The 27775-nt window shown below is 41.7% G+C and overlaps 2 protein-coding genes across 3 annotated transcripts in view; one reads left to right on the top strand and one right to left on the bottom strand.

Moving 5' to 3' along the window:
• cicb (capicua transcriptional repressor b) overlaps positions 1-15469 on the top strand; it is a 45033-nt gene extending 29564 nt beyond the window's left edge. Inside the window, exons 7-21 of the mRNA XM_014969427.2 lie at positions 70-202; positions 280-458; positions 676-814; positions 1584-1681; positions 1776-2775; positions 2855-2994; positions 3138-3295; positions 6536-6726; positions 9279-9731; positions 9813-10150; positions 10312-10469; positions 10567-10718; positions 10806-10940; positions 12657-12788; positions 13569-15469. Coding sequence (XP_014824913.2) covers positions 70-202; positions 280-458; positions 676-814; positions 1584-1681; positions 1776-2775; positions 2855-2994; positions 3138-3295; positions 6536-6726; positions 9279-9731; positions 9813-10150; positions 10312-10469; positions 10567-10718; positions 10806-10940; positions 12657-12788; positions 13569-13858 — 3696 coding nt within the window. The 3' untranslated portion in view covers positions 13859-15469. The remainder of the gene's footprint in view (positions 1-69; positions 203-279; positions 459-675; positions 815-1583; positions 1682-1775; positions 2776-2854; positions 2995-3137; positions 3296-6535; positions 6727-9278; positions 9732-9812; positions 10151-10311; positions 10470-10566; positions 10719-10805; positions 10941-12656; positions 12789-13568) is intronic.
• Positions 15470-16876: 1407 nt separating this feature from the next.
• On the bottom strand, positions 16877-24778 carry znf526 (zinc finger protein 526). 2 transcript variants are annotated; one of them, XM_088014183.1, is made up of 8 exons: positions 24564-24778; positions 23670-24100; positions 22638-22858; positions 22148-22243; positions 20453-21222; positions 19747-19882; positions 18173-19666; positions 16877-17358 (listed from the first exon to the last, which is right to left on the bottom strand). In XM_088014183.1, exons 2-8 carry the CDS (start codon positions 23944-23946, stop codon positions 17188-17190), a joined length of 3165 nt encoding a protein of 1054 aa, XP_087870309.1. In that variant the 5' UTR covers positions 23947-24100; positions 24564-24778; the 3' UTR covers positions 16877-17187. The 2 variants fall into 2 exon arrangements, with proteins under 2 accessions (XP_087870309.1, XP_014824915.2); XM_014969429.2 differs by having other exon boundaries at positions 22692-22858.
• Positions 24779-27775: the final 2997 nt, after the last annotated feature.

Here is a 27775-nt window from a genome sequence, read left to right as displayed (position 1 = left end):
ATACTCTGACAGAAAATGACGCGTATTTCAATATTATAGATGAGGAACTGTAATCCTTTCTTGTTTTAGGTGAAAGAGGCCCACTTTAAAGCACACCCTGACTGGAAGTGGTGCAACAAAGACAGGAAGAAGTCCAGCTCTGAAGGTCGCGGTGTCCCAGGAAACAAGGATATCAGAGAAAGAAGCATGTCCGAATCAACAGGTTGGTCTTACTTATTATAAATGTATAAGTAGCTCAGTTTTCATGCCAGTTGACAACAGTTGAATTTTTTTTTGTAGAGCCCCATTCTGTGGAACTGAAGGGTGTGGGCCCAGGTCTGGTGGGTGTATCAGAGAGGACCGCAGGAGAGGGACATGTGGGTCAGCTTACTCGGCCCAGAGCCTTTTCCCAGAGTGCCGTGCACAGCCTGGAGAGGGGAGACAGGGGGAACACTCAAGCTCTGGCAGAGCTGGCCCAGGTAACGAAGGACAACTGCTAGTAGGATCGTCCTTTTTTTTTTTTTTTAATTATGTCTTTATTTATGACAAAGATTTTTGTTTTCCAAGGAAAATACCATCTTAGTCAAGTTTTGCTTTCCAGAACACGCTAATTAAAACAAATATCCACAGCTGTTAAAATAGACTACCATGCATTTTAAATGACTTCATCATTAACTCCATCTTCATGCTCTCCAGATGTGTGTGGACAGCAGTGGCCAGTTCACCAACCATCCTCCCGCACCTTCTCAGGCACAACGGGGGGTCAGTGAGGACATGACCAGTGATGAAGAGCGTATGGTCATCTGTGAAGAGGAAGGAGATGATGATGTCATTGGTGAGAAATCCGCCATGCTCTGTTCATTAAGCCACATTAGATTAGAGATGGCTGAGTGTCTGTTTACTACTTCCTGCATCATAAAGCTTCTGTAGCTCATGGAGAAGCAGTGAGATTATCAATCAAGTCAAACATGTGTCACTTATGCAAGCTGTTTACTGTTTGTTTTTTGTTTTTTTTTCTCAATTTAGTCTCAGATGCTGTATAATAATTTCATTTTGACCGTAAACATCAGCTTATGCCAAGTGGAGATGAAAATCAAGAGATTTTATATATATATTTAAAAACGATAGTTTCTTTTGAATTTACTACAGCTTTTGTGTTGGTTGCTTGTCCCACTGTTTAGAAAAATATTGTATCCTTGACTTTTTAACAGCTGGTTATTGTTTAGAACCCAAAATAGTTCGATTTCTGTCACCTACTGATTTTATTTTTGGTGCATCTTTAGTTTTGACTGAAGGATAAAACACTTAGTCATAAATAATAATTGGTTAATACTAAGGCTGGGACTTTAACATGTTAATAAATGTCTTTGTTGTTGAGCTTATATGTGTATTTTTTTCAATAATTTAGCTGCCAAAGGGTTTTTAAATAGAAAATGTTCCCTATTTTGTCAATATGTAGTTTTTGATTAAAACATGATTAAGTAAAAGACTTGCAAAAGACTTGATTAAAAATTTCAATTGAGTTCCACCGCATGTTAATATACAAATATTATACATTGTAAGGAATTCCAACTGTAGCTGTAGCGTATTTTGCTTTTCCACAGAGGACCCTTATCCCAGCAGCTCCATAGACCTAAAGTGTAAGGAGCGTGTTACCGACAGCGATAGCGAGAACGGTTCAGGAGATGAAGGGGATCGGAAGGTACGCCACAAATGTTCCTGCTGTTCATATTTTTAGGTCTCCTGCTGCATATTGATTGGTTTGTTTTGTAACACTTCTCTGTTCACTTTTTTAGAGAGTATTTGCGCCCGTCATCTGTTCCACTGCATCATCGTCTTCCTCACACCATACCCCTCATGGCAGGAGTGTCTCACTGTCCTCTTTTCCCAGCAGCAGACGTTATGATGAGGGCAGATCTGGAGTGGGAGGGTTTTCAGACCACAGAAGAAAGGAAAGAAGTGATGGAGAGAGTAAAGACACTTTAGTGAGCGAGGGAGGCAGCAGTATGCAGGCCTCTTCTCTCTCCATCTCTTCTGCTCAACCAGTCAAATCAACTTCTCCAGCTGGAGGGCCTCCACCCTCATCAGTAGGTTCCCTAGGAGCGAGCCAAGCTCTGGGCATTGGCGCTGTGAGGGTTGCATCTACTGTAGTGACGAACGTGATGCGTCCGGTCATCAGCACACCGCTCCCAATCGCCAGCAAACCCAGAGATGGCGGCCCGTCGTCGAGCCCGCATCCTCCAGAGAGGAAGTCCCTCACTCCCCAGCAGCAGCCCCAAATTCTGATTGGTCCAGGAGGAGGAGTTGGGCCTCCAGCCGCAGGGGGTGGGTGCTACACTTCATCATCACCAAACCCTGTAGGTGCGGGTGGTGTAGTGACTAACTTAGTGTTAGGAGGGGCTCTGCCTGCTCAGTCTGCTGTCCAGCTCATCACCCCTTCCCCTCACCCTCAGCCGTCCCATCAGCAGCCTCTTCCCTCCACAGCCGTGTCTGCGTCACACAGCCAAACCAACGGCCCCCTGCCCCTCCTCCAACCCCAGTTCCTCCCTGGCTCCCCCGCAGCACCCCCCGGGGGTAAGGCCATCACACAGGTTCAGTACATCCTGCCCACCCTCCCTGCCAACACCAACCCCAAGAGCCCACCGCAGAATCTCAGCCAGCCAACCAGTATCTTCAACCTACCCACAGTTCCACCAACACATGTGTCCCTGGCCAATGGGAAACAGCAGGGGGCCGGTCTGCAAACTGGATACGCGCCCAGCCCTGCAGTGGGGGTGGTCAACCCTGGAGCAAGAGGTAAAAGGTCAACCACAAGTCCCACAATGTCCTGCATTTCCTCTGTGATTTCTAATGATGTGATCTGTTCCTCTGTCAGTGCAAACCCAGTCTCCGGTGCTCCAGGGTAAAATGTTTGTTCCCATGACAACAGTTCGGACTGCGCAAGCCCCTGCCCAGCAGATTCCCATTGTCACTCCACCCCTTCCCGTCCAGAACGGTGCACAGTCCGGAAGCAAGGTCAGGGAGCGCTTCACAGGAGGGAATAACATGGAAACTTTTTTTCCCAACTCTGCTTGTTTTGCGTTAGGAGCATCAACATGAAAAATCATCCATGTTTGGCTGTTCGTCATTTATTCTCTTTTTTTTTTTTTTTTTTCTAGATTATTCATCTTGCCTCCATGCCGGTGGTCCAATCCCAGCAGCCTCAGGGTGGAGCAGTGCATCATGCCAGCCCCTTCCCAGTAACAGTGGGAGCAGCAGTGGTGGCACCAGGATCAACCCCCTCCCAGGCGGTGCTGCTGCCGCCTGCACCTACAAGGTACACAATGACAAACTCTAATACACCTGGTAAATATTGCATTATATTCTAACAGTAATTAAAGTTTTTAGCCGACTTCTTGTTTAAAAAATGTTTTTTAAGTATTTTATTGCTTCATCTTTCTGTTATAATTTGAAAACGAAAATTTTCTTTTTTGTTTTTTCGCCTTTTTTTAAGAGCTTCTTCATAATGTTACTAATATGCTCAACCATTTCTTTCCTTTTGCTCAGAATGACAAAACTGTTCAGACAATAATCACATTAAAGAAGAAAATTTCTTAACCAAATAAGGAAAAGAATCTGAAACAAGTTTTATTCTCATGAAAGATTTATCAACAAATGTTAGGAATGAAACATGTCTAATGAAAATAGTCCCTTGTTAATTTGAATTTGTCATCCACGCAGTTTGTTGTGAAATTGGGTTTGCAAATTCAAAAATGTTAACATATTTTTTATGGTTTTACATTATAGAGCTTGATAAAACGGGGTGTAATCTTGTGGTGGCTTGAAAATAATTTAGGAGTTTTTGGCAAAAATCTAAAAGTTTGTTATTCATATTCATCCCCTTTACACAGATAGGCCTGAATAAAATTAAATTCAACCAGTTTCCTTTGGAAGGCACTTCATTTATGAATGGTGTCCATTTGTAATTTGTTTATTTTCAGTATATATGCAGCTGTCCTATGTAGCTCTCATAAGTTTGTTGCACAACATTACTGAACAAACTTCATGATAAAGATAAAGGAACACATCAGACAAGTCTGATAACAAGTTGCTTAATGCAGGGTTAGGTTATAATAACAATCTCAACATCTTATGGAGCAATTTTCACTCACTTAGCTATTTAGAGGAGACAGAATTGCATTTTGTGACTACGTATATAACACTGTGGTTCCTATAAAGCTAACACTGCATTTCACACTTCACCCTGAACCCCATAGTAAAACATGGTGGTGACGGCATCATGCTGTGGGGATCAGCAGGGACTGATGGGAAGACTGGTGGAGGTAAATGCAGTGAAATCCTCAATGAAAGCTTGTTAGAGGCTGCAAAAGAGAGGTGAATTATCACCTTCCTGCTGGACAACAAGTCCCAAACAATTACAATACAACAGTTTAGATAAAGGTCTTCAGTTCCTGCAGCCTGTCCTGCAACTCCTGGATGCATCCTGGCTCTAACACACCTGAATCAGAGGAATGAGTCTTAGCTCTGTTTATTGCTGAAACCGGAGCCTTTTGGCTCAGGTTTTGGAGGCTCCAGGTTACTGAAGCATCTTAAAGTTTCAGGACAGGCTCTCGAGGATTGGAGCTGCAGACCTCTGGTTTAGATCAAAGCTTATTCATATCTTACAATGATCCAGTGTATTTCAGCTATCTTAGTGAGAGTTTCTTTTCATTTCAGCCTTCGGGGTTAACTGATTCCAAATTGCTGCTCATGAAGTGAAGTCAAAAGTGCTTCTATCTCTGTAAACTGGTTTACAACCAAGTAAACAGGATACATTACAAATAACAAAATAATCTCCTTCTTTTCTACTGTTTCCCCAACCGCTGCTGTTCTTTGTAATTGAATCTGCAAGGAGCCAAAAAAAAAAAAATCCTTCAAGTGTTCTCCTACTGTTCGGCTCTATACAGTCATTTTAGAGATGAAATGGAGCACTGCAGATCGATGTTTGAGGGAGATGGATGAACCCAATAAATGTCACCGATCAGATGTCTGGGAAGGCATAAACAAAGCTTGACACAGCCATCAGCTTACAGGCATATGCCATTCTCCTTTTCGACTTGAGCTGCTGCAGATATTGGGAATCATGATTCTTTATCGACATTTGCGCTTTTTTGTTTCTGGATTTTTGTTGGGAATATTTACAGGTGTCCTTGGCCCAAGTCAAAACTTTCTTCTAAATATCACAACTAGGGCTGCAACTAACAATTATTTTAGTTATTGATTAATCTGTCGAAATTCTGCAGATTTTTAATTTAGGCATTAATTAGAAATGCATTAAATGATGCAATAATACAGTTTATTTTTTAAATAATAAAAAAAGTTTTATTTTTTAAATTAAATAAAACTTAAAAGTTTTATGTAATTAAAATAAAACACAGGATTCAGTTAGTGTACTCTTGACCATTTGTAGCAAGGGACGCATCCTTCAGGTAAAGAAATCACCTCTAACATCACCATGTGAAAAACTGAGTGCTTTCTGCTTGAGTTAATAATACAGTTTAATGCATTAATACAGTGCAGGGCTAATATGTTTCTCTACAGAACTTCAACCATGTGAAGCTAAAACTTCCATCTGAGGGGTTTGGATCTTTAGGATCTATATAGTAGGCCATATTTACAGACAAAGAAGGCTTATGATGTTTCTCAGCAGTTGGTCTTTTTTTGAGTCGCTACATTCCAGTTAATGAGCAATCGATTTCTAAATTGACGATTCTTTCAATAATCAATTCATTGCGATTAATCTGATTAATCGTTTCAGCCCTGAACACAATTTCTAATCCAGAAAAGGCAAATTACATTAGGGGTTTCATTGCTAAATATTATTTTGTATCATTTAATAATCAATAATCTGTTAGATAAATGAATTAGCCAGAAAAGTGGTGACTTAATAGTTTTAGACCAATTATCCAAAGAGATCATATTTTCTCTAAACCAAAGTTGCTGTGTCTGAACTTAAAATAACTTGAATGATAAAACATCTGATTACTCTTTAAGAGGCATTGCTGAAAAAATTAAATCACGGTCTATTTAACATAGTCCAGGTGATAAATTGAGGTGGAATACGTTTGTTTGTGCTGTTTGCATTGAAGGAATTAATAGATTTTACCGTGTTTAGCGAGCAGACAATGCAGGAGGCTAAATTCCTGTCGGGGTGCAGCAGTAAGACTGCAGCTCTATTCTGGATGTGTTAGTCATGCTGGTGGTGGCCTGAGTTGCCTCTGCCTGCCCACCCCCACACTACCTCTCAGCTCCTCACACTGCACTACTCATCTAGTGCTACTTGCTGTGGTGTGCACTCATCGACTGACCCCCTCTGCAGCGCTTCTCTTTTTGTCTTCCTCTTTCCTTTCTAATCAGGTCTCTGTTCCTTACATTCTGGCTCTGCATTGTTATTGTACTATTACGCCATCCGCCATTGCACTTCTCTTTAGATCTTATTTATATTTACAGTGTTAACCTCACTGCTGATGTCGTTATTCCTACGTTCTGTTCATCTATTTTTGTGCATCCTGTACAGAATTACCTATGTCCAGTCCACCCCGGGGGTCCCATCCACTCTGCCTCTAGTCTCCACAACAACAGGCTCCTCTCCCACCCAGCAAGCTCTGCCAGTGCCTGGATCTGCTTATGTTCCCTCGCCTTTAGCAACCCTTGGGTTTACAGCCATTGCACCACCTGGACAGACACTGGTTCAGCCACTGATTGCAGGTTAGAGGAGACATAAAGTCAAAGTTTTTGTTCCTTTCTGCTACTTCTGTGTTTGAGAGAAAAGGTCACCTGAAGAGTTTACTTGAAGGTCAAACATGAACCTTAACAAAAGGTTTGTGTTTTGTACGTGATTGAGCTGCAGTCCGGTTGTACCATGTCGTTTTGGCGGGCTGTTTTTGATCCAAAAAGGAATTTCGAGTGTTTTTTATGAGTAATCAAAAGCAACAGAAGCATACGCTAACAGGCCAGCGTTGCAAACCTCAAAAAAGAGAGGTTAAAACTACACTAAAAATGAAGTTTTAATAATTTTATGCCCAATTTCACCTGGTTTGGTGGTTCTCTCACTGTTGTACACCTCCTTTTGTATCAGTTGGTTTAGTGCACTGCATAAAGAGTAAGTAGTATGTTTCTACATATTTCTGCTTTACAAAACCCCAATCTTTGTTCTTTTCATCCACTTCAGGTGCATCTGAATAAATTAGGATAGCATTGAAAAGTTGCTTATCTTTAGTATTTCAATTCAAAACGTGAACTCATGTATTTATGGTGATGAATACAAAGTGATATATTTTATGTTTACTACTTTTAATTTAGAATATTATAACTTGGATCTAATGAAAACATAAAATTACATTTCTCAGAAAATGCCCCCCTTTCTTATGAATACTGGTGGTCAACCACTTCCTTAACAAATGTCTGAGTAAAGATGTTATTACTGTTGCTCTTTCTTTGCAAGTGTATTAAAATTATTATTTCATTACTTCTAGCTATACAAAAAAATAAGTTGAACTGACAAAATAAATACGGATAATGAAGAGATGACACTGCTTGATAAGTTTATTTGCATAGCACATTTCAGCAACGAGGTTTTGTCAAGAGTGCTTCACATAGCGAATATATGAAACAACAAACGGAAGAAATATATTGTTTCAGTGGCAGGAAAAAAGAAAGTGATAAAAAGTAGGAACACATACTAAAATTAATGATGTTCCAGTTATTATTAATCAAAAGCAACTCTTATCAGGTGGGTTTTCAACCTCTATTTAAAGGAACTCAGTGTTTCAGCAGTTTTGCAGTTTTCTGGAAGTTTGCTCCAGATTTGGGATGCATAGAAGCTGAATGCTGCTTCTCTATGCTTGGTTCTGGTTCTGGGATGCAGAGCAGACCAGAACCAGAAGACCAGAGAGGTCTTGAAGGTTGATACAACAGCAGATCTTTAATGTATTTTAATGCTAAGCGGTTCAGTGATTTATAAACGAGCAGTTGTATTTAAAGTTTATTCTCTAAGCTGCAGGGAGCCAGTGTAAGGACTTAAGAAATTGGGTTTATGTTCTCTGCTTTCCTAGTCTTAGTGAGAATGCGAGCAACAGCATTCTGGTTCAGCTGCAGCTGTCTGACTTGTTTTTTTTTAAGGGACACCTGTGAAGACACCGTTGCAGTAATCTGTGCGACTAAAGATAAATGCATGGATGAGTTTCTCTAGATCTTGTTGGGACATTAGTCCTTTAATCCAAGAAATGTTCTTTAGATGATAGAAGGCTGACTTTTTAACTGTCTGTATGTGGCTCTGAAGGTTCAGGTCTGGGTCCATCTCTACACACAGATTCTGGGCCTGATCGCTGGTTTCTGGTTGTAATAACTGAAGCTGTGACTCTTTAGGTCCAAAGATAATAACTTCAGTTTTGTTTCTGTTCAGCTGGAGAAAGTTATGGCACATCCACACATTGACTTGTTTTAAGCATCGGTTCTTTTGGGTTCTTAGTCACCTGGTGACATTATGATATAAAGAGCTGTGCATCATCTGTGTAGATATGGAAACTAATCTTATTATTTTCTATAATCTGAGTTATCAGGAACATGTAAGAGGAGTCCCTGGGGTACACCACATGTGACTTCTGTCCACTCTAATGAAAAGTTACCTTTTGACACGAAGAAGCCCCAGTTCTTTATGTAAGACTGGATTAGCTTAAGTACTGTACCAGAGAGTCTGACCCAGCTCTCCAGCCACTTATCCAGACAAGCAGGGAGGCACCAATCCTCCCATTTTACCTCTGATGCAAAGTTGTGGAAAACCTAATAAAGGAATTGTAGTCAGAAATGTAAAATCAGCTCTATATCTTCAGCAAAAGCCTCCATGGCTTGTTTTTCCTGAGTTGAAAGCCTGCTGACATAACTCATTGTGAATGTCTGAACAAACAATAAAAAGTAGTAGATCATATTTTAGTATTATCTGAACTGAGACCTGTGCTGATTTTGCTGTATAAAAATGAAGTTGTATTGTTTGGACAAGATTAATTTTGGCCCCAATTGAACTAAAAAATGAGACAGTTGTGGTAAGACTCTTGGATTTATTTTTTGGACCTGTCAGTGTTTAATAAATCACTTGGAGGATAAATATGCAAAGCTGTACAGATAAATTAGGCCAAAGTCAACGATATTAATACTTCCATTAGTTAAAATAAAAGCAAACAAAGTTTTTTTGTTAGTATACAGATAAATTACATGTATTTAATGTGAATTTAGTCTAATGGATGCCCCTCCTCCTTACCCAGCTCAGACCCCACAACCCTCCACCTCCGCCCCTGCCTCAGGTTCCGGGGGCCAGATAGTCACCGCCATTTACCCTCCATCACCAAGCGTCACCATGGCAACAGGGGTGGTCTCTATGGCGCCAGTGCCCCCCAGCGTGGTCTACTCTGTCTCTAACCCTTCGAGCGCTTCTCCCCACATCCTGCCGAAACACACGACTGCCCCCTCCACCGTCATGCAGCTCCATCCGCCGCCCCACCCGGACCGCCAGGCGGACAGGCACCTGCCCCCGGACCGATCCACCGACCGTCAGAGCGACAGGCAGCCCGACAGGCAGGTGGACATCCTGGCACATTCAGACAGACAGGTGGAGAGACAGAACATGAGCTCCAACAGTAACAGCTCGTCGGCACCCCCTAGTGGCTCAGCTGTGTCCATAAGACCCAGCAGTCCTCCACTTCAGATCCAAGCACCTGGTAGGACTGCCAGTTCTTTTTCAGATGAAATAATGACGTTTTGAATCTGTTTGGAAAAAATTACATGTTTGTGGTTTACAGGCAGTACACCCAAGTTACCACATCTTCCAGTCAGGCTCCCCCAGAAAGTAAAAGCAACGGTGGCAACCATTCCTGTTGGCAGCTACGACGGAGGAGGCCGAGGGAAAGACAGAGAACGAGACAAAGAGAGGGAGAGAGAACGAGAGCGAGAGAAGGAGAGGGAGAGAGAAGCAGCAGCCAACAGTCATTTCTCCTTTGAGCCTGAGCCTTCAGGGCACACGGGGTCTCCGGCAGCACATCCCAGCGAGGAGCCGCCGTCCTCCGACAGACCACTGGAGGGTTCCAGCACCGCGGACTCCTCTGACCCAAGGAACAGGGAAAGCACAACAACCAAAGAGGTGAAGCGTGGCACTCCAACATTAATTAAAATCTCTTCCAGTTGCAGTTTTATTATTTATTGCAATAATTTTTGGCACGATTTATTGTCCAGCCTGATTTTTTTTCTTCCAGGCCACCTTTGCGTTAGTTTTTAAGATGTATGTTTTGAACATTTTCACAGGGTGGGTGGAAGGAGACTCTCCCCTCCTCTCCTCTCCCCCCTCCATCCGCCACAGAGCCCACTTTGCCTCCTCCACAGACTGACAAAGACGGACCTACACCCAAAAAGATCAAAGCCCGCCCACCTCCACTAAAGAAAACCTTCGACTCTGTCGACAAGTGAGTCATTACCTCTGTGAATATTCTGCGTACAGGTTATCGATTGATGGACTGTGTATATATACTGTATATTTGTGTGCGTTTGTTGGACTGGCAGGGTTCTCTCAGAGGTATATTTCGAGGAGCGGTTTGCCGAGCTGCCAGAGTTTCGACCCGAGGAGGTTTTGCCATCACCCACCCTGCAGAGTCTGGCCACGTCACCTCGCGCCATCCTGGGCAGCTATCGTCGCAAGAGGAAGAACTCAACAGGTCTCCCGTCTGATTTTCATATTTGTGTTACTGGACGTTAATATTACTCAGCTTTGTTTGCTCAAAAGGTTTCCTGCTGTCGTTCAGATTTGGACTCTGCACCTGATGAGCAAGCCTCTCCAAAGAGGAAGAGCCGGCGCCGTTCCAGCTGCAGCTCTGAACCCAACACGCCTAAAAGTGCTGCCAAATGTGAAGGAGACATCTTCACCTTCGACAGAGCAGGTAGTGGGTTTGTCCAGGAAAGTTTCCGGGAATACGTTTTGTTGTTAGTTATTGCAACATAAATTAAATTAATTTTATCGCACTGAATAAAAAAATATACTTGTAGCCTCCAGCTGAATCTTTTCATTTATGTTTAATTAGGTTATTTTTGCTTTTTTTGACATTACAGTTGATCCTTGTTTAGTTTCCAACGCGGTCTTAAAAGATCTGGAGTTTGAACCAATAATTTTCGACATCTTGATGAGAAAAAATTATTTACATTTTCAGACCTTAAACATAAACCCTCTAAGCAAAGGTTTTTAATCTATAATGTGATTCTCGACCTAAATCTGGTTCCAAAGAAAGCACTGTTACATTTTTTGCTTTATTCTTTTTTTTACAAACTGAATAAATGTATCCCAGATTACAATCTGCGCTTTAAATAATCAACATTTGCTTAATGATAATCATACCCAGTAAATTTCTCCCTTGTGCCACACACTAAACACTTTTATCACTGTTTTCTTAAATTGTCTTCACTAGGTTTTGAAATGGATTTGAACCAAGATGCTAAAAAGGGAGTGAATTTTCCCTTTAACACAGTTCTGAATCAGAAGCGTGCTCCAGCATCGTGTTGCTTTGTAACTCGGGGAACATATAGTTCATAAAAGCTTGAGGGAAATGTTCTTTACTCAAACGGAATAAAAAACCACTGGATTACACGCAGAACAAGATGATGACATGCAGGTGTTCGCTAGCAGCCTGACGAGATCTTTGGACCAAGAAGAGACGAAGATTTAGTTGAAAAGATCTCAACAGGAAGCTAATGAGCTAATTCCTGTCAGCTTGAATCTGATTGTTGAGAATATTTATGAAAACGGCTGAGTCAGATTTGAATTAGTTGGCCAGCAAACCGTCTCTGTGGGGTTCATTTCTGTATTTTCATTCTTCGCATTTCTTTATGGGAAGATAGACACTAATTATTCCCATTTTCATTTCACTATTTTATTTATCCATTTAATCACTTTGATGCACAGTTAAAACAATTTCATATACTCTACGTAAATATCGGAGGGTTGAAATGATTAACCGGATTAATTGTGATGAATCCATTATTAAATTGTCAACTAATTTAGTAGCAGATTAACTGGAGTATAAACACTCAAAAAAGGAAGTTTGTTGAAAAAGAAAAACATATTCGGAACATTAATTATACAAAAATATGGCCGTTTTCATTTAAGATCAAACGATAATAAAAAGACTGTAAATATGTTTTATCCAAAACTCAAGTGGCAAAGTGTGAGTGGTTCAACTTCTCTAAAAATAACAAAAACAGCTAAAAGATCAGTAAATCTTCCATTAATCAACTTTTGCTATCCAGCTATTGATCAATCGTAAACAATTGTTGATGGATTAATCGATAACTAAAATAACTGTTAGTTCCAACCCTAAAATATAGCACCAAAGTCAACAGTGGCTCTAAGATAAAATATAAGGAGCTAATTACAGTGTTTAAAATGGTAACTCAGAGAGTAAAGGCTGTTTAAAGCTGCATTTTTTGAGATGTTATTTATAATACAACTTATAAAATCCTGAGCAGATCTCACTTGTCTTGGGAGACTTTTAACTTTAGCCTGTTAAAAAGCTCTGCTGCCTTCATCTTTAAGCCCAGACTTAGAGCAATGAATTCAAACAAGTTTCCTTAGGTTTGAATCTCTGTGTCCGTTGGTTGTCCAGCCACAGACGGAGAGGACATTCTGGCAGAACTGGAGTTTGAAAAGGTGCCGTATTCGTCCCTGCGACGAACTCTTGACCAGAGGAGGGCGCTGGTCATGCAGCTGTTCCAGGAGCAGGGCTTCTTTCCGTCAGGTACACAAATATCGACAATAATCTAAAGACTTAGTTTGTAACTGCAAGCCAGAGTTCAAACGGTCGCTTGAAATTCTTGAAAGTTCTTGATTTTTAGTTAAATGTTTTCAAGGTTTGGAAATGCTTCATTTATGTGCAAAGTCCTTGAAAGTGCTTGATAATCACACTGAACAGTTTCGTAATGAAGTGGAACATAACATTTGACTAAATCAAATGTTTTCACAACATAATAAAACAGACATTTTTTTCCTCAGTGTTTGGAGTTAATCAAACTTGTTTTTTTTTTGTTTTTTTAAGTCTGTTAGAATTACCAAACGGATTTCTATTTGATAAATGTCAGAAAACGTAAAAAAAAAGTTGTTTTTTTTCCTCATTTTGTCAGTATTTACCATAATGTGAGAAGATACACAATTTGGTTGGATTGTTTCAATGTAATATTTATTATGCCTAATATCGATCTGTTTAGTTGAATAAAGGCTTCTTATATTTTATATGTTAAACAATGTAACTGAAAATGGGGGATATTTTTGTTAAAATAATGTTTTGTTCTTAGACTAGTCGGGTATATAGGGTGTGTGAAAGACATTTCAAAACATAAAATTTTATTATATCTTAGTTTACTTTGTCCCTGTTGTAGAATGTAGAATACAGCCTTTTTTTTTTTAGTTCATTTGTATTGTTTTTATCTCCAAAGTTTGGTGCTGGAACGGTTTGAAAACTCACCTTGAAAACTCTTGAAAAGTGTTCAAACCCTGACGAGCGTTGATCTCCTGCTTGCAGCTCAGGCCACTGCAGCATTCCAGACGAGATACTCCGACATTTTCCCCTCCAAGGTGTGTCTGCAGCTGAAGATCAGGGAGGTGCGGCAGAAGATCATGCAGACAGCGGCGCCCTCTGACGCCTCCATTTTAGGCCCGTCGGAGTCGGCTGCGTCGGCTCCAGGACCATCCGGCTCCCAGGCGGGGGAGGGGGCTGGCAAAGGCGGTGGAGACCTGCAGGATGAGGAAGTGGAACAGGGAGCAGATGCGAGTCCAGAGGAGCTTCGGGAGTCACAGGACTCTTCTAGATGAGTGGTTGACCAGTCAGTAACTTCTCCGCTCACATTCTTCCACACTTATCCGTATCCAGTTAGGATTTGTTTGCAGTATTTGGACATTTAAATTTTTTTTTAGTTTTTTTTCTGTGTCCCTGTCACACCAAAAACATAAACACTTTAAAAATAAGTGGCACAGAAAGTACCACATACACAAACTGTTCATTCCCAGACTTGAATCAGCACTCTGTATCGACCACCTCAAAGGAAGATTGATGCCAGTGATCGAAGGACCATCATGTACAGCTGCACTCATTTGCCTTGAAGATGAAACGGTTCCCGCTTCGGATAGACAAACGGCGAACGGTTAGCAATTTTAAAAGAGGTAGTTGATCCATGTTTTGATATTTGTTCCGTTTTTAATCATTTTAGAGGAGCGGAGGCAGTGCGTGAGGAGCAGCCTGTGAGTAAACTTAACTGTTCCGAGTTTGTGGTTTGTTTCTGCTGACGTTCGGGGGCTGGGCCCTCGGCAGCCGGAAACGATGCGATCGCTCGCGGTGGACCTCGAGAGATCACTTCCTCACCCGTGGGCCTTCAGAGGAGGTTTTACCAGGAGTGACTCGAAGATGATCAGAAACTAAACGTGGACTTTCTGGCAGTGCCATCATTCCTGCAGATACCTGGCCAGCCAGGACTGACCCGTTAACACACGCCAGTAGTTGGGAAGTGACCATTCCTGTGCCTCTCGTTCGTTTGACATGAACTAAGGAGGAAAAAGGGAGTCACCGGCGGGCACATCCTGGCTCTCAGATATAGAGGTCGAGCGGAAAAGTTCCTTAATCCTCTGTTGCCAAGCAGTTTATTTACTTCTCTTTTTATATTTTGTTTTGTATTTAACATCGTCATACTCAGTTTGTTGTTGTACTATTCTTACGGTTATTACTCCTCATATCATTTAAGTGAATCATTCTCTTCTCCGTATTCGTGTTTTCTTTTCTCTCTGGCAGAATTTTCTTTAGTTTCTGCTGACGTTAACTTTCTTCTTCTCTTCGGTTTAACTTTTTTTTTATTATTATTTAGCAGTTTGGAGGCAGGTGAGACATGCTGCTCCACGCCTGTACAGTTCCTCCATTGTAGTCTTCCCTTGACTGGCCTCTCACCTCAGCAAGGACCTGCGGTGCAATTCTTTTTAATCATTTCAAACAGGAATACAAACACAGCGTGGACCTTTTTATGTCATTTCAACAGTAATAAGTCGTCTGTTTTTAGAAGACCCCGTATGCCTCTTACTACCCCTCGCTAGGTTTCTATAGTCTCAACACTTAAAACTTCTCCTTCCTCCACCTCTGTCCTCCCCTCCTTCCTCCTTTTGTCACTTTATTGCTCTCTCCTGACCTCCTTTCTAGAAGGGCGGAGGAAGAAAAACTGGAGGAAGTGAAGGGAGGGAACAAATCAAAGAGAGCTGGTAGGACATAATACTGGTTGTGTCTTTGTGCAAGACTTGGTTGTGTTGTAAATAATTACTGTAGAGTCAGTAGACTCATTATTGATATGGAAAAACAATCTGTCATTGAGCATATGTTGACTTTTATCATTACTGAAGAAAAAACATTAAATGGCAAAAAAAATAAATAAATATGACTATTAATGTTGTGTTTTGATTCTGTTACCCTGAGAGAAATGTACAAGTATAAATTAGATTTAAATTTCTATCTTTAATTATTGACTGATTTAGGGTCTGAATCTGGATGGGAGCTAAAGGTGCGTTTTTCACAGAAGTGTCTTCTTTGAGCTCTGATGTTATTCCACACTCTGCCACCTACTGGCCAACTAGTGTAAGTTCACAAAACAAGTGTTTATCCCTGGTAAACGCATCGTCGGCCTTTGTAGAGCAGCAGTGTCAAACGCCACACCTGAATGGCTGGTGTCCTGCAACATTTAGGAGTTGCTCCGCTCAAAAAAAAAAAAAAAAATCAGGTTGTTAGATGGGCTGTAAAGATTGACTGCAGGTTGAGGAAGGAAATTAACCCTTTAAGTTATACTGGACTTTGAACGCATCCAGAAGCTGCAGGTCGTCGGCCCTGGTGGATTTGACTCCACTTTTCTATAACATGACATAACGTTAACAATTAAGTACTAAAATAACTTAAAATATAGATTAATTTGTCATGTTTGGAAACTAATCATGTCCATTGAAGTTGACATTAAGTTCATGTGACAGTGAACTTTTTTTTTTTAAATACAGATGCAACTACTCCTTAAGCAAAATGAACATGATCAACTACAACTTACAGTATGTTATAACCAAAGCAATGTTTTCTGCAAATTTGTTTGTACATTTAAGTCATTGTCTTCTAATTTTGCATAAAATCAGTGCATTGTGTTATTTAACTACCACAGGGCTGAAATGAGTTTGGTGCATCCCTGAGCTCATTCTTTAACGCTTCCCCTCATGAATATTTTTGTTTTGTAGAAACGTCTGTTAAATTACAGGCATTATATTGAGTGAATGGTAAAGCCATTGTACTGAACAATGCTTGCTTTGTAAACCACAATGTTTTTATTGCCTAGGTTTTACTAAATTTCAAAGTAGTGTCTCATTTTATCCAAATAGTCCCACTGATACTGAACCAAACCTGTACAACATAATGTAATACCTATAATACTAACGACAAATTGCTACCCTGTCCTGTCTTTGGCAGAAGGGTAGCGAATTATTTGGATTTTCTAATGAATGTGATGAACTCATCAGTCTGGATCTGGAAATGTCCACACCTATTTGACCTTCCTATTGATCCCAGTGCCTGGATTATTACATCCTTCTAACTATGCATGTTTCTTTATTATTTTATGCAGGATTTTCAGTTTGAGGGGAAAAAGGAAAATGAGTAGAAGCTGGAGATAGGGCAAGATGGAGGAAGAACAGCAAATGCGTCTTAATAGGTAAATGTCCTAATTGATTAAAACACAAGGTGGTACAATAGGGTTATTTAAGCATTAGTTATGTCCAAATACTTTAAAACACAGCTGTCTGGTTGAAAAATGCAGAGAAACATTAAGGAAAAACATTTATTTTACAATGAAACAGTGATAAAAATAATATAAATGTAATCAGAGGCACAAACAATGGTCCTTATTTAAATTTATCGTCATATCTTTAATTTAATTGGCATCACTTCCAAATGCATCAACAGTGATCCCTCAAATGAGGAAGCAGGAGGAAACCTGACAAACTTTGGTCTTATAGTCGAGTTCAGAAGCTTCTGGTTGCGATAAATAATCATATTTTCCTTCACAGCAGTGAATTAGTCTTAGTTTTCAGCCAGTATTGGGACTAACGTTGAATCGGATCCAGTTTTGGTTCACTCAGAGCAGCTGCAGCCCGTCCGCCGCTGGGTCCGCAGCCAGGCCCTTCTCCAGAGCTCTCTGGTAGATCTCCAGCGCCTGCTCCAGAGGCAGAGCCCCACCCTCGCTCGTCTCGATGATGGCGATCGTCTCTCCAAACTCGTTGCACATGATGGTGGGGGTGCCTTGTGTCTGTGAAGAGGATTATTGTTAATTAGTAACAAATTATTGGGATTCCTACTCTTAATTTATCCTGTTAACATGGATGGTCCTGGTGAGGGAAGACGAAATGAGTCCTGTGTGTAATCCAACAGGATTCATTATCATTTAACTGTAAGAAAATATAGATTATGTAAGGTTATGGTTTCATAATGACCACTATGACCCTCTAAAGCAACATTAATGTGAGTAAAATAAACCCAGAGCCAGCTCTGAGTATTAGTGGCATTGTAGATGAAAATTACCACCAAAAGAGTCAAATTTAAAGATTTATTTAACATTTTTACAAAAAATTGGATAATTTCTAATATAAAAAGTTGTAACCTTGGGAAAAAAAGTCATAGCAACCCTTAAATGTGAAAGCAAAAACTGATCTCTACAATATGACAAAATGCTTAACTTTGTATAAGTATTCACCCCTTTTAAAGTAAACAGAGGTCCAGTGTACTCAGGGTTTCCCCCAGTGTATTATATTCAAAATCAGAGACTGAAGGTTTTAGGTGGACCAGAGTTTGATTGCACATTCACACCCCTAGGCAAACAAACTAGAGTTTGATCAAAGTGGACTAAACATGGCTGGTGTGAATGCTCCAAGTGGCCATGCGAGAAGACACTCAACTAGAGACCCTATGGTCAGTGGAAGAAAGTTCTTTGGTCTGTTGAGACTAAAATGGAGCCATGTGGCCTGCAGACAAAATGCTAATGCAGAGTGAAAGACTGATTTGTAAAAGCAATAAAATAAAAAGCATAAAACATCCAGCGGTGAATACTTTAAGAGGTACTGTACCTGCTGTAGATCTGAGGTCTGGATCTGGATGAGCTGGGTTTGCCCGTTGGCCAGGTCCACTACGGAGGCATCCACCACCGCCACCGCAGAGCCGGCCTCCGCGGCGGCAGCGGCCTCCTCGTCCAGCCTCTGCTGCCTCGCGTGGGTCTTCTTGTGGTTCCTCAGGTTGGAGAAGGTCTTGAAGGCTTTGCCGCAAAGCGGGCACACGTGCGGCCGCTCGCCCGTGTGCGTCCTGCGGTGCTCGGTGAGGTGCATGCTCTGGATGAAGCCCTTCCCGCAGGTTTCGCAGCGAAACGGCCGCTCGCCCGTGTGGACGCGCATGTGCTCCCGCAGGTGCGTGCTCTGACGGAAGCGCTTCCCGCACACCTGGCAGGGGAACGGCCGCTCGCCGGTGTGGACCCGCTGGTGGAGCGCAACCGCAGAGGATGACACGAACAGTTTGCAACAGATGGGACACTGGTGAGCTTTGGGTCGCTTCCCGGCGCTGCGCTGCGGCCGTCCTCGGCCCAGGGAGAAGTGGCTCAGTCTGTGAAGCCGCAGGTTGGAAGGAGAGTTAAGCTTCCTCCCACAAATATTACAATCTAAGGCTCCTTTACCACAGCTGGTTAAATCCCCTGATGATTCGATCACCGTTGTTGACGTGGATGGTTCCGACGGGTTTTGGACCGGTGTCGGGTGCTGCTCCGCACAGTGACTTTCCCGCTGACTCTTGGTCAGGAAGCCCGCTTCACATTGAGGACAGGGAAAAGGAGCCGGAGCGCCGGGGTGTTGAGTGAAGCGGTGCGCCGCCAGCTTGTTGGGCCAGCGAAATGTGGCGGGGCATTCGGGGCAGGCAAGCTTCGGCGCGCTGGAGTGCAGCAGGCTGTGCTGACGCAGGTTGGACGACTGGGAGAAGGAGCGGTAACACACGTCGCAGCGGTACGGGCGAACTCCAGAGTGGATGAGTGTGTGGCGCATCAGATTGGCCAGCAGGGAGAAAGTTTTACCGCAGTCTGAACACTGGAAGGGCTTCTCGCCCGTGTGTATGCGCATGTGGTTCTGCGCGTGGATCTGCTTCTTGAAGAACTTCCCGCATACGCCGCACACAAACCTGCGCTGAGGAGTGTGGGACTTGCTGCGGTGGTGAGCGAGCAGCAGCTGGGAGGGAAACGTCTTCGAACACGAACGACAACTAAACGGCCCTTTGCCTGACGACGAGGCGGCGTTTCCTGACGCGGCCTCATCGACGGAACCGGAAATTGCGACATCTTTCGTCATGACCTGCTCGTGCTCATGAGCTGCTTCCATTTCGACGTCGTCCTTCTTCTCTGTCGCTTCTTCAGCATCCAGAGTCCTCGGAGACTCGGACTGTGGATTTCTCAGTTGCTCCATCTCTTCTTCTGTGAGCGGAGCCTGCTCATTGATTGCCGCTTCATCTATCTGAGGTTTCTTCTTCTCTCTTGCTCTCTGTAGGATAGCGAGAGCGGAGGCAGATGCTCTTTGTGGAGGTGAAGCCTAGAGAAGAACAGAGATTACGTGACATTACGTTAAGAGTGCTAAGGCACTCAGAAGGAGAGGGGTATGCCAGTTCCTACCACAAAGATGTGAGTGGCTGTTCCTGACGGTTCCTGGTCGAGGTGGGTCCGACGATGGTAGAGGTATTTAGTCATGTTGGTGAAGGTTTTGTTGCAGATCTGACACCTGTGGAATGGATCTGCAACATGTACCTTTCTGCAAGAAGTCAAAATGAAGACAAAATGCATATTCAGTCAGTCATTTTTGCTAAATAAGCCTTTCCAAATTATTGCAGCTCCAATTGTTTGACAAATTGGGGACTATATATTTATACGTGACTTTAACCTATCAATCTGGTTCCATGTCTGAGAAATGATCGACCAACTTTTCAGCTAGAAAATATTAAACTTTGTTTGCAAATACTAGCTGTCTCATTTTTAATATTTATTTACCATCTTTATTCTATTCAGTTCTAGAGGAGATTAGCACATTTTAGGCTATTAATTATATTATACAATATTATAAGCTTCTGTACTTTAAGGAGCAATGTTTATCTGCTGCAGGGATTCTCCCCAAAAAAACACATTAACCTTAGCCAGAGAACCACCAAGCAGTAGCGAATTTTGATATCCGAATAGCAAAGCATGTACTGGATAGGAAGTTTCCAGTGTTTTTCACAGTTCAGCAGAATGAGATTTATAGAATAAGAAAACAATTGGATCCATGAACAGTTCCCCCCTCCACACACTTGGACCCTTAATTACTGTAATGTAATCAAATATTCACCTGTGCATGATGAGCGTCATCTCAGTAGTGAAGCCATTCCCACAGTCCACACACAGATGCCGTGCAACGCCCGAATGAGTGCCTATGTGCGTCTGCAGCGACAGCGCTTTCTTGAAGATCTTCCCGCACTCCGGACACTCGTGCGTTCCCTCCTCGTGAACACGCTTGTGAGCAGCAAGCCGGTTGATGGAGGTGAAGGCGCGGTCGCAGAGCTCACAGCGTAGATGTTTGGCCAAACCCAACGCCTTCATCTCTGCTGCTCTGCTCCTCAGATCCTGCGACTTCAGCAGAGCCTCTTCGCTTCCTCGCATCTCCTCGAGGCCACTCATGACACCCGGCCCTCCAGTCTCCTTGTCCTGCCCCAGGAAGTGCTCCCCCTGGTGCTGGAGGAAGTCCTCTGGAGTATGGAAGAGAAGGGCGCACTCTGAGCACTCGTAAGGGTGGATGACGACCAGCTCGGCTGATTGCTGCTGCTGCTGGCCGGCGCCAGGCGCCAGCCTGAACTCCAGTCTCTGAATGCCGTTCTCCAGGACCTCCAGCTTCGCTGAGGAACTCTGACCCAGAGCAGACAGCAGCGTCGGCTGCTTGGAGCGGTGCTGGCTCGGGACGGTGGAGCCGTCTGCCAGAGCTTGAGCGGTGAGGATCTGCAGGTGCATGGTGGCGGAACCAGGAGCCGGGGTCACAGGGGGCAGCAGGTAGGAGCGGGTGGAGCCAGCAGGTTTGGAGGAAGATCTACGAGTCTTCTTCTGCTGCTGCTGGTGGGAAAGTACCTGAAACACAAGGTAAAATGAAAACGTAAGAGGACAGAAACTCACGCACTGTCCAGAAGTTTGGCGTTTTAACTTGGCAGGACATCTACGACCTCAAACGATGTCCACTAAAGATTAACATTTTCAGGAAACACAGACAGAATGTCTACAGCAGGGCTGGTTGTACCAGAATGCATTGATAAAACACATTAACAAACTGCTGAATTATTACAAAATAGTTGTGCGTATATTCAAAAAGTGAACAAAATACTATTGAACATCTTTCCACATTGATCAGTCCCTACAGGAATTTGTGACGCTGTGATTGTTGGTTTTTTTTTGCAGTCAAATTTACTAAATTTGCAGAGCTACTTTAGAAACATCTGCAAGACATTTTGCAATATTTAAATAGACCGTAAATGTGACTTTTTGTTACTTGCCACATTGATCACAGTCTAGACATCAAGTAAGGATGAGGCAGCAGTCATAGAAGTAAGAAATACTGCCATCTGCAGGTGGGAGCTAGCATCATCTAAACCCCATGTTTTTGACCATTTTAGCAAAAACAATTCACACTTTTGCATTAGCATAAGTTTGGGGAAAAAGTGTTTTTGAGTGAATTTCCACCATTGTAAAAAAAAAATAAAACTGGAAGGGATTGAGTGATGTAATTTGGCAGTTGACATATAAAAACTGTTTTGATTTGATTAATAAAATAATATTTATGCATACGACTGTCATCTTGAAGGCTCCAAGTGTCAGTCTGGGGTTTAGAGGGCCACATAAAAACGCTACGGCGGGCCGGGTTTGGCCCTCAGGCCTCGAGTTTGACTCATGTGGTCTAGATGAAACCTTTCATTAAAAGACGGCATCCTGTTTTCCCCCAAAACAAGAGGCAGACAAGCCAAACAGTCACGGGTTTATAATGAGGTTTAGATAAAAACACCTGTGCCAGGATCTCTCCGGCCTGCTGCTCACTCAGCACAAAGTTCTGCATGTTGTTGAGAGGAGTGATGGAGCCGTCCGCCTGCAGCACGTACTCCTGTCAGCATGAACAGAAACACAAAATCAGTCTTTTTATGTTTGATTAGAACCAACTGTTAAATGTCCATTGAGTGGGATAATGTAACATTTTAAAGTTTGGGGAGGAAAAAAAAAACAAAACAAAAAAACAGTGACCTGAAAAAGAGACAAGCAAGAAAACATCTTCAATATTTTTATTTTTACTTTTTCATGTTTTTGACATAAATTCGAATTTATCTTCCCTTTAAATGAAATGGTTATTGATAATTAAAAGCGCCTGGATATTGTTGGCTGCATGAGGTTAGTAGAACATTAACTCAGAAGCTGACTAAGCAGAAATGTCTCTGGCAAACGCCACTACCAAGCTGCAGCCGATCGAAGGTTGTATTTACAACATAAACAGAACAAGTCACCGTTTGGACGCTGGTTTGTTTTTCAGGAATGGATGAGTGTGTTGGCTCGCTCACGTTGGACGCCTGTGTGTTGCTGTGTGTGCTGCTCCTGCTGTGTGTTCGCCGGTGCTCCAGCCAGGTATCGGGGGAGTCGAACAGAGCCAGGCAGTCGAGGCACTGGTACTGAACGGGTCCCTGCGCCTCTGAGCTGGCCTGCTCCAACTCCTGAACCTCGCACACCTCTGGAGAAAAAAAAGAGAGAAGAAGTTTGAGTTGGTTTGCAGCTCAGATGGCGAAAACATGAGGCAGATTCAGCAAGAAATACGATATTTAGAGCTACTGAAAACACGCAGATTCAGGGGAAAGAGGAAACAACAGAGCTTCTGATAAACAGGATAATTTATCACAAACAGAGGCGGGGAAAAGAGATGCAACCCAGAGAGTTTGGGAAGGAGGCAATGTAAATAGTTTAGATTATCTCTGATGTCAACTCAGCAAAGACAGAAGTCACGTGAGCAACTGAACTATTTAAGAATTTCATTATTTCAAAAAAGCTGCTAATGAGAAAGAAACAACTGAGAAGGACTGGAGTAGAGAAAGCAGTAGGCACCAATAGAGAAGACGATACAACAGGTTATTAATGTCTATAGTTAATGGTACCATTTCTTCCTGAATAGTTTTCTATGTTTACAAATATTTTTACCCGTTAACCCCTCTGTTATGAAATGGGAGAGAAGAAGAAGAGGAAACGGAACAGACATATAAGAGAGAGCAGCTAAAATGACAACATATCAGTTCCAGGTTTAAGTGTTTGAGTCGGTGAACTTGCACTATTATGGCATTATCATTAAATTACTTGAAAAAGGTTAGAAAATAGTAATATTATTGTTTATCGCAACGACTAATGGGAAAAATTATAGTCATGTTTCGCATAAAAATCTGGTCATAGTAAAATACACTTATGGTTAGAAAGCAATAAAAAATAAAATGCTGCAGGGTTTTTAATAATTTATCAAGGTGCTACATTTCCTGTAACATTGGCTTTTAAATCACCTTGTTGCTCGACCTCCATCCCAGCTTCTCTCATGTGCATCTCCTGGTGCTGCAGCAGCTCCTCTGCATTCACAAGGAGGCTCCCACACTCCAGACACTGGTAGTGCTGACCCTGGCCGAAGCCTGCGGCCTCAGCATCGTTTTCCTGGGCCGTGTGGATCTGCTGGTGGATCAGAACCTCCTCCAGGGTGCCGAAGAGCTGCTGGCACTCGCTGCACATGTACTGGTGCTCCACATACATGTCCTCTGCCTCCTCCTGGCCCCCTTCTGCCATCATGGCAGGGTGTCAGAGTGGGTGATGACTTGCTATGCCTGTGAGTTTATCATGGGAAGTTGTCTCAAGGGCCGACTGACAGTGAAACGTCGCAGCCCGGACTTGTTAATGAAGGCAACTTCTTGGCATCTAGAGAAACCTCGGGTTTGGGGCACACCTGCGAGAACCGACAACAAAAAACAAATTAAATCCCTTTTAAAAAAGTACAATTTACCTCCTAAGCTGTGACTTTGTGTTTATAATTAACTTATAAAGTGAAATACTCCATCAATAAACAACAGTCCCTGTAGGATTGATGGAGGCATGGTGAAAGAAGTGCGGGAACAAACACACGGCCGTTAGCTGAATGAAGGGCCTCTGATGCTAACATTACCACCTCGATCAACTAAAACCCCCCAAATTCTTCACCTGCTTCCAAAAACAAACTCCTATCTTTGTTTACAATGTGTGATGGCGTATGGAGAGCTGTTGGCGGCGCTCCTTTGGAGGCTGGAGACCTTTCTCGGCACCGCGGTTTCCTGAAAGCGGAGGCCCGGTTCGTCGGGCGGTCCGTCAGGCGGCGCTAGCCACTTTTCTCCGCAGCTCTACGGCCATGACGGCGGGCCCTTCTTTACCCTTACCTCTCATTTACTGTCGCTGAACAGACCGTGGTGTGCTCTTCCCTCGTAGTTAACGCACCCGTTTATCCTTAATGGCAGTCTTTTGCCAGCAAGCGTAGCTTTAAAAATTCTAAATCAAATAAATCGCCATATAAATATGGCTTCAAAAGCGTGTAAAGCGACGTTTACCCGCCGTTCGCCGCTGTTCCTGTGCTGTAAAGCCCCGCCCACTGTGATAGCGTGTGCGCTTCGGCTCCTGTGATTGGACACAGCGACTGTCAATCATAATTAGCACTTTAATGCTGGGAATTGTAGTTTTTAGAACCTAACATTAGCCTCCGTAGAAATTTTAAAGCGAGGAGAATTTTCTCCAAATACAGTATTCAAAGTTAAAATATTTTATGTTTAGTCTGGCTTTCACATGAACTTCAGTAGTTTCACTTTTACTTCAATAATTTTTAAATAATTTTTCTTATTTGCTTATGAATTTTTAGAAAATTTATCCAGATAGCTTTTAATGCATCTTTATTTTACTTATTTGTTTGTTTGAGCTTAAACAATACTACACGTCTATTTTATTGTTAGAATTATGTTAGAACATTTGTAACTATTACTTTTCTACATTTATGGCATTGAAATATACATTTTATTTTTATTTTTTAGCATATTGATTTTCTGTATGTCATGTTGCTGCTGCACAATATTTTCTAAAATCAGGAAACTATAAAGTCTGTCTTATCATTTCTAATAAATACATGAAATAAATGTTTTTATTTGCATTTATTTGTCACATGGTTAAACTTTTTAAGTCTTGTGTTTGTTTTAACTCCTCCTGCCTACCCCTCTATTTTGTTTATATTTATCTCTGGTGTTTCCTCGTTGTGTCTTTATGTTGCCTTGTGATGGATGGTGACCTGTTCAGGATGTACCTTGCCTCTTGCCAAACGATTGCCTGAGACAGGTAGTGTCTACTGTGCAACATTTCATATTAATCTTATGTTGATTTATGCCTGTTTTGACAATTTCCTGTCAAAACAGGTAATGTAAGGAAACTCCTTTGTATAACATTTATGGGCAGAATATCACTAGTTTTGGTTTGGTCAAGGACCATAATCTGTCATATTTCATGAAGATCAAGCGGCACTAATTAGATAAGAACCAAAATATAGTGTGTTTTCAGATAATATATAAGGCAAAGAAACTGCACAAGACTTGAGCTTTTTTTGGTTTTGTATCAATAATTGATAACCATTTTTACAGACTAAAACCAATAATAATACACAATTTTGAGAGTAAAAAGTCTGAATTCTGCCTTTTTACTAAGCAATCTGAGATTAAAGTCATATTTTTTTTCAGTGGCCCTCAGGCACGTGCAGAGGGGGGCCTGGGGGGGGCTTGAGCACCTGCCCCTTTTGCTTCTTGCCCCCAAGTGCCCTTTTGGTCAATTTTTTTTTTGGTATTATTATTTCCTAAGCCCTCTTCTGACACATAATAACATGTACTAAAATTATTTGTTTTTTTTTTGTTGTTGGGGTTTTTTTGTACAACATAATAAGCCGGTCACCTTGTTACCTTTGACCTTTTGCCCGTGACGCATGATGCAGTTGCCTCTCGCACAGTGAGGTAAGGCGGCTAACTGGAGCTGAATGTAGCAAATATTCCAGATTACAGATCAGTTTTTGATTAATTAAAAAAAAACGTTTTTTGGTGAATAAAGTGGAGTAGACTTGCTACTTGTCAGATGACGGAAAACGTTTAAGTATCGTTTCTGCTTCAGCACGGAGTAGCGGTTTAAGCAGAGAGGTACAACAGACACTGACAGGCCTCTGCATCTGCCTTTCTCTGAAGAACTACTGAGCAGGAGGAGACAGCCAGGTGAGGAAAAACTGTTCTTATCTATCGATTCAGTATTTTTATCATGCAGACATTAGGCTGTTGTTGTGCTATTAGCTAGCTGCTAGCTATGCTGCTAGTGTACTTTGCTGCATAATGTACATTGCATTTAATCTGGTGTTAGGTAAATGTATCTTGAAGGAGAATAACACTTAAATAAAAATCCAACAAGGATATTTACTTAGAATTAAAAAATAACTCACCCTGAATTACCTTGATATATATAATGTATCTATCTATTCGTCATTAATGAAGGGAAAAAAAAAAACTCAACCCAGACTTTAAGTAAGTTTAGGGTCTGGTTCACAGAGTATGCAGTTGAATTTTTTTCCCAATTCAATAAAAAAAAAAAACTAACCTCAGTTAAGTAAAATAAAATTGTAATCAAAACTTTTGGAATTGTAATGATTTCTTTTTTAAAAAACAACAAAAAGTTTTGTTTAAATTTTTTTTTCTTTTTTTAATTAAATAACTAATTTTTGTCTCCTGAACTTAAAAAGTTATTTGTCAAACAAACTTTTATTTGCACACATCAGAAATATTTTGTTGTGATTTTGGGCCCTGCCCACAACGTCATGTGAGAATCACAAGCCAAACTTTGAGTCACAAACAAAAACTTAGAATAGCAAGAAAATATTTTTGATATGCACAAAGAAGTTTGTTTTGCCAAAAAAAAAAAAATTCACTTCATGAGTCAAAAATGTGTGATTTTAATTTTTAAAAAAGTTTTTTAAGCAAAACTCAGTAGGCTTTTCTCATGGTGACATGCATTAACGATTACATTTTTGCTTTTGTTTTGTTTTGTTTTTTTCTTCTTTTTTTTCTGCAGTACCTCATTAAAGTTTGATGCAGCTCTGCTTTCCTGAATGGACCATCTTCATCTCCACTGCAGTAGCAAACAGGCAGCTCTTTTTTCATAGATTACAGTACACTAAAATGTTGCATTGTGCCCTTGTTTGTATTTTTAATAGTGTAATTCTGTAAAGACAGTATGTCTGGTGGTTTAGCTCTGATTTACATATCTTGCTAAATTGCGGGTTTGAATATTGCAATACTTTTCTATAACAAAATAGATCTGCAGATAAAATACCTTACATATGCATAGTTGTATGCTCTATATAGAGATTTTCCTTAACTTTGATTGTATATGTCACAATTTTGTAATGCATCATTGTTTATTAAACTCTGAAAGCTGTGTGGCTTTGTTAATATTCTGTCCTACAATCCGGTTAGATGTGCCCTTTTTTTGAGCACCTGCCCCTTTAGTGGTCTCTGCACGGCCCTAGTGGCCCTAATCCTCTTCCGTAGATAATAATTTTCTATTCCGTTCTCAAAACTCA

This window comes from Poecilia mexicana, unplaced genomic scaffold (assembly GCF_051168715.1).
Source record: "Poecilia mexicana isolate PSO_F unplaced genomic scaffold, ASM5116871v1 scaffold_16, whole genome shotgun sequence".
NCBI lineage: Eukaryota > Metazoa > Chordata > Actinopteri > Cyprinodontiformes > Poeciliidae > Poecilia > Poecilia mexicana.
This window is presented reverse-complemented; position numbering and strand designations above follow the sequence as displayed.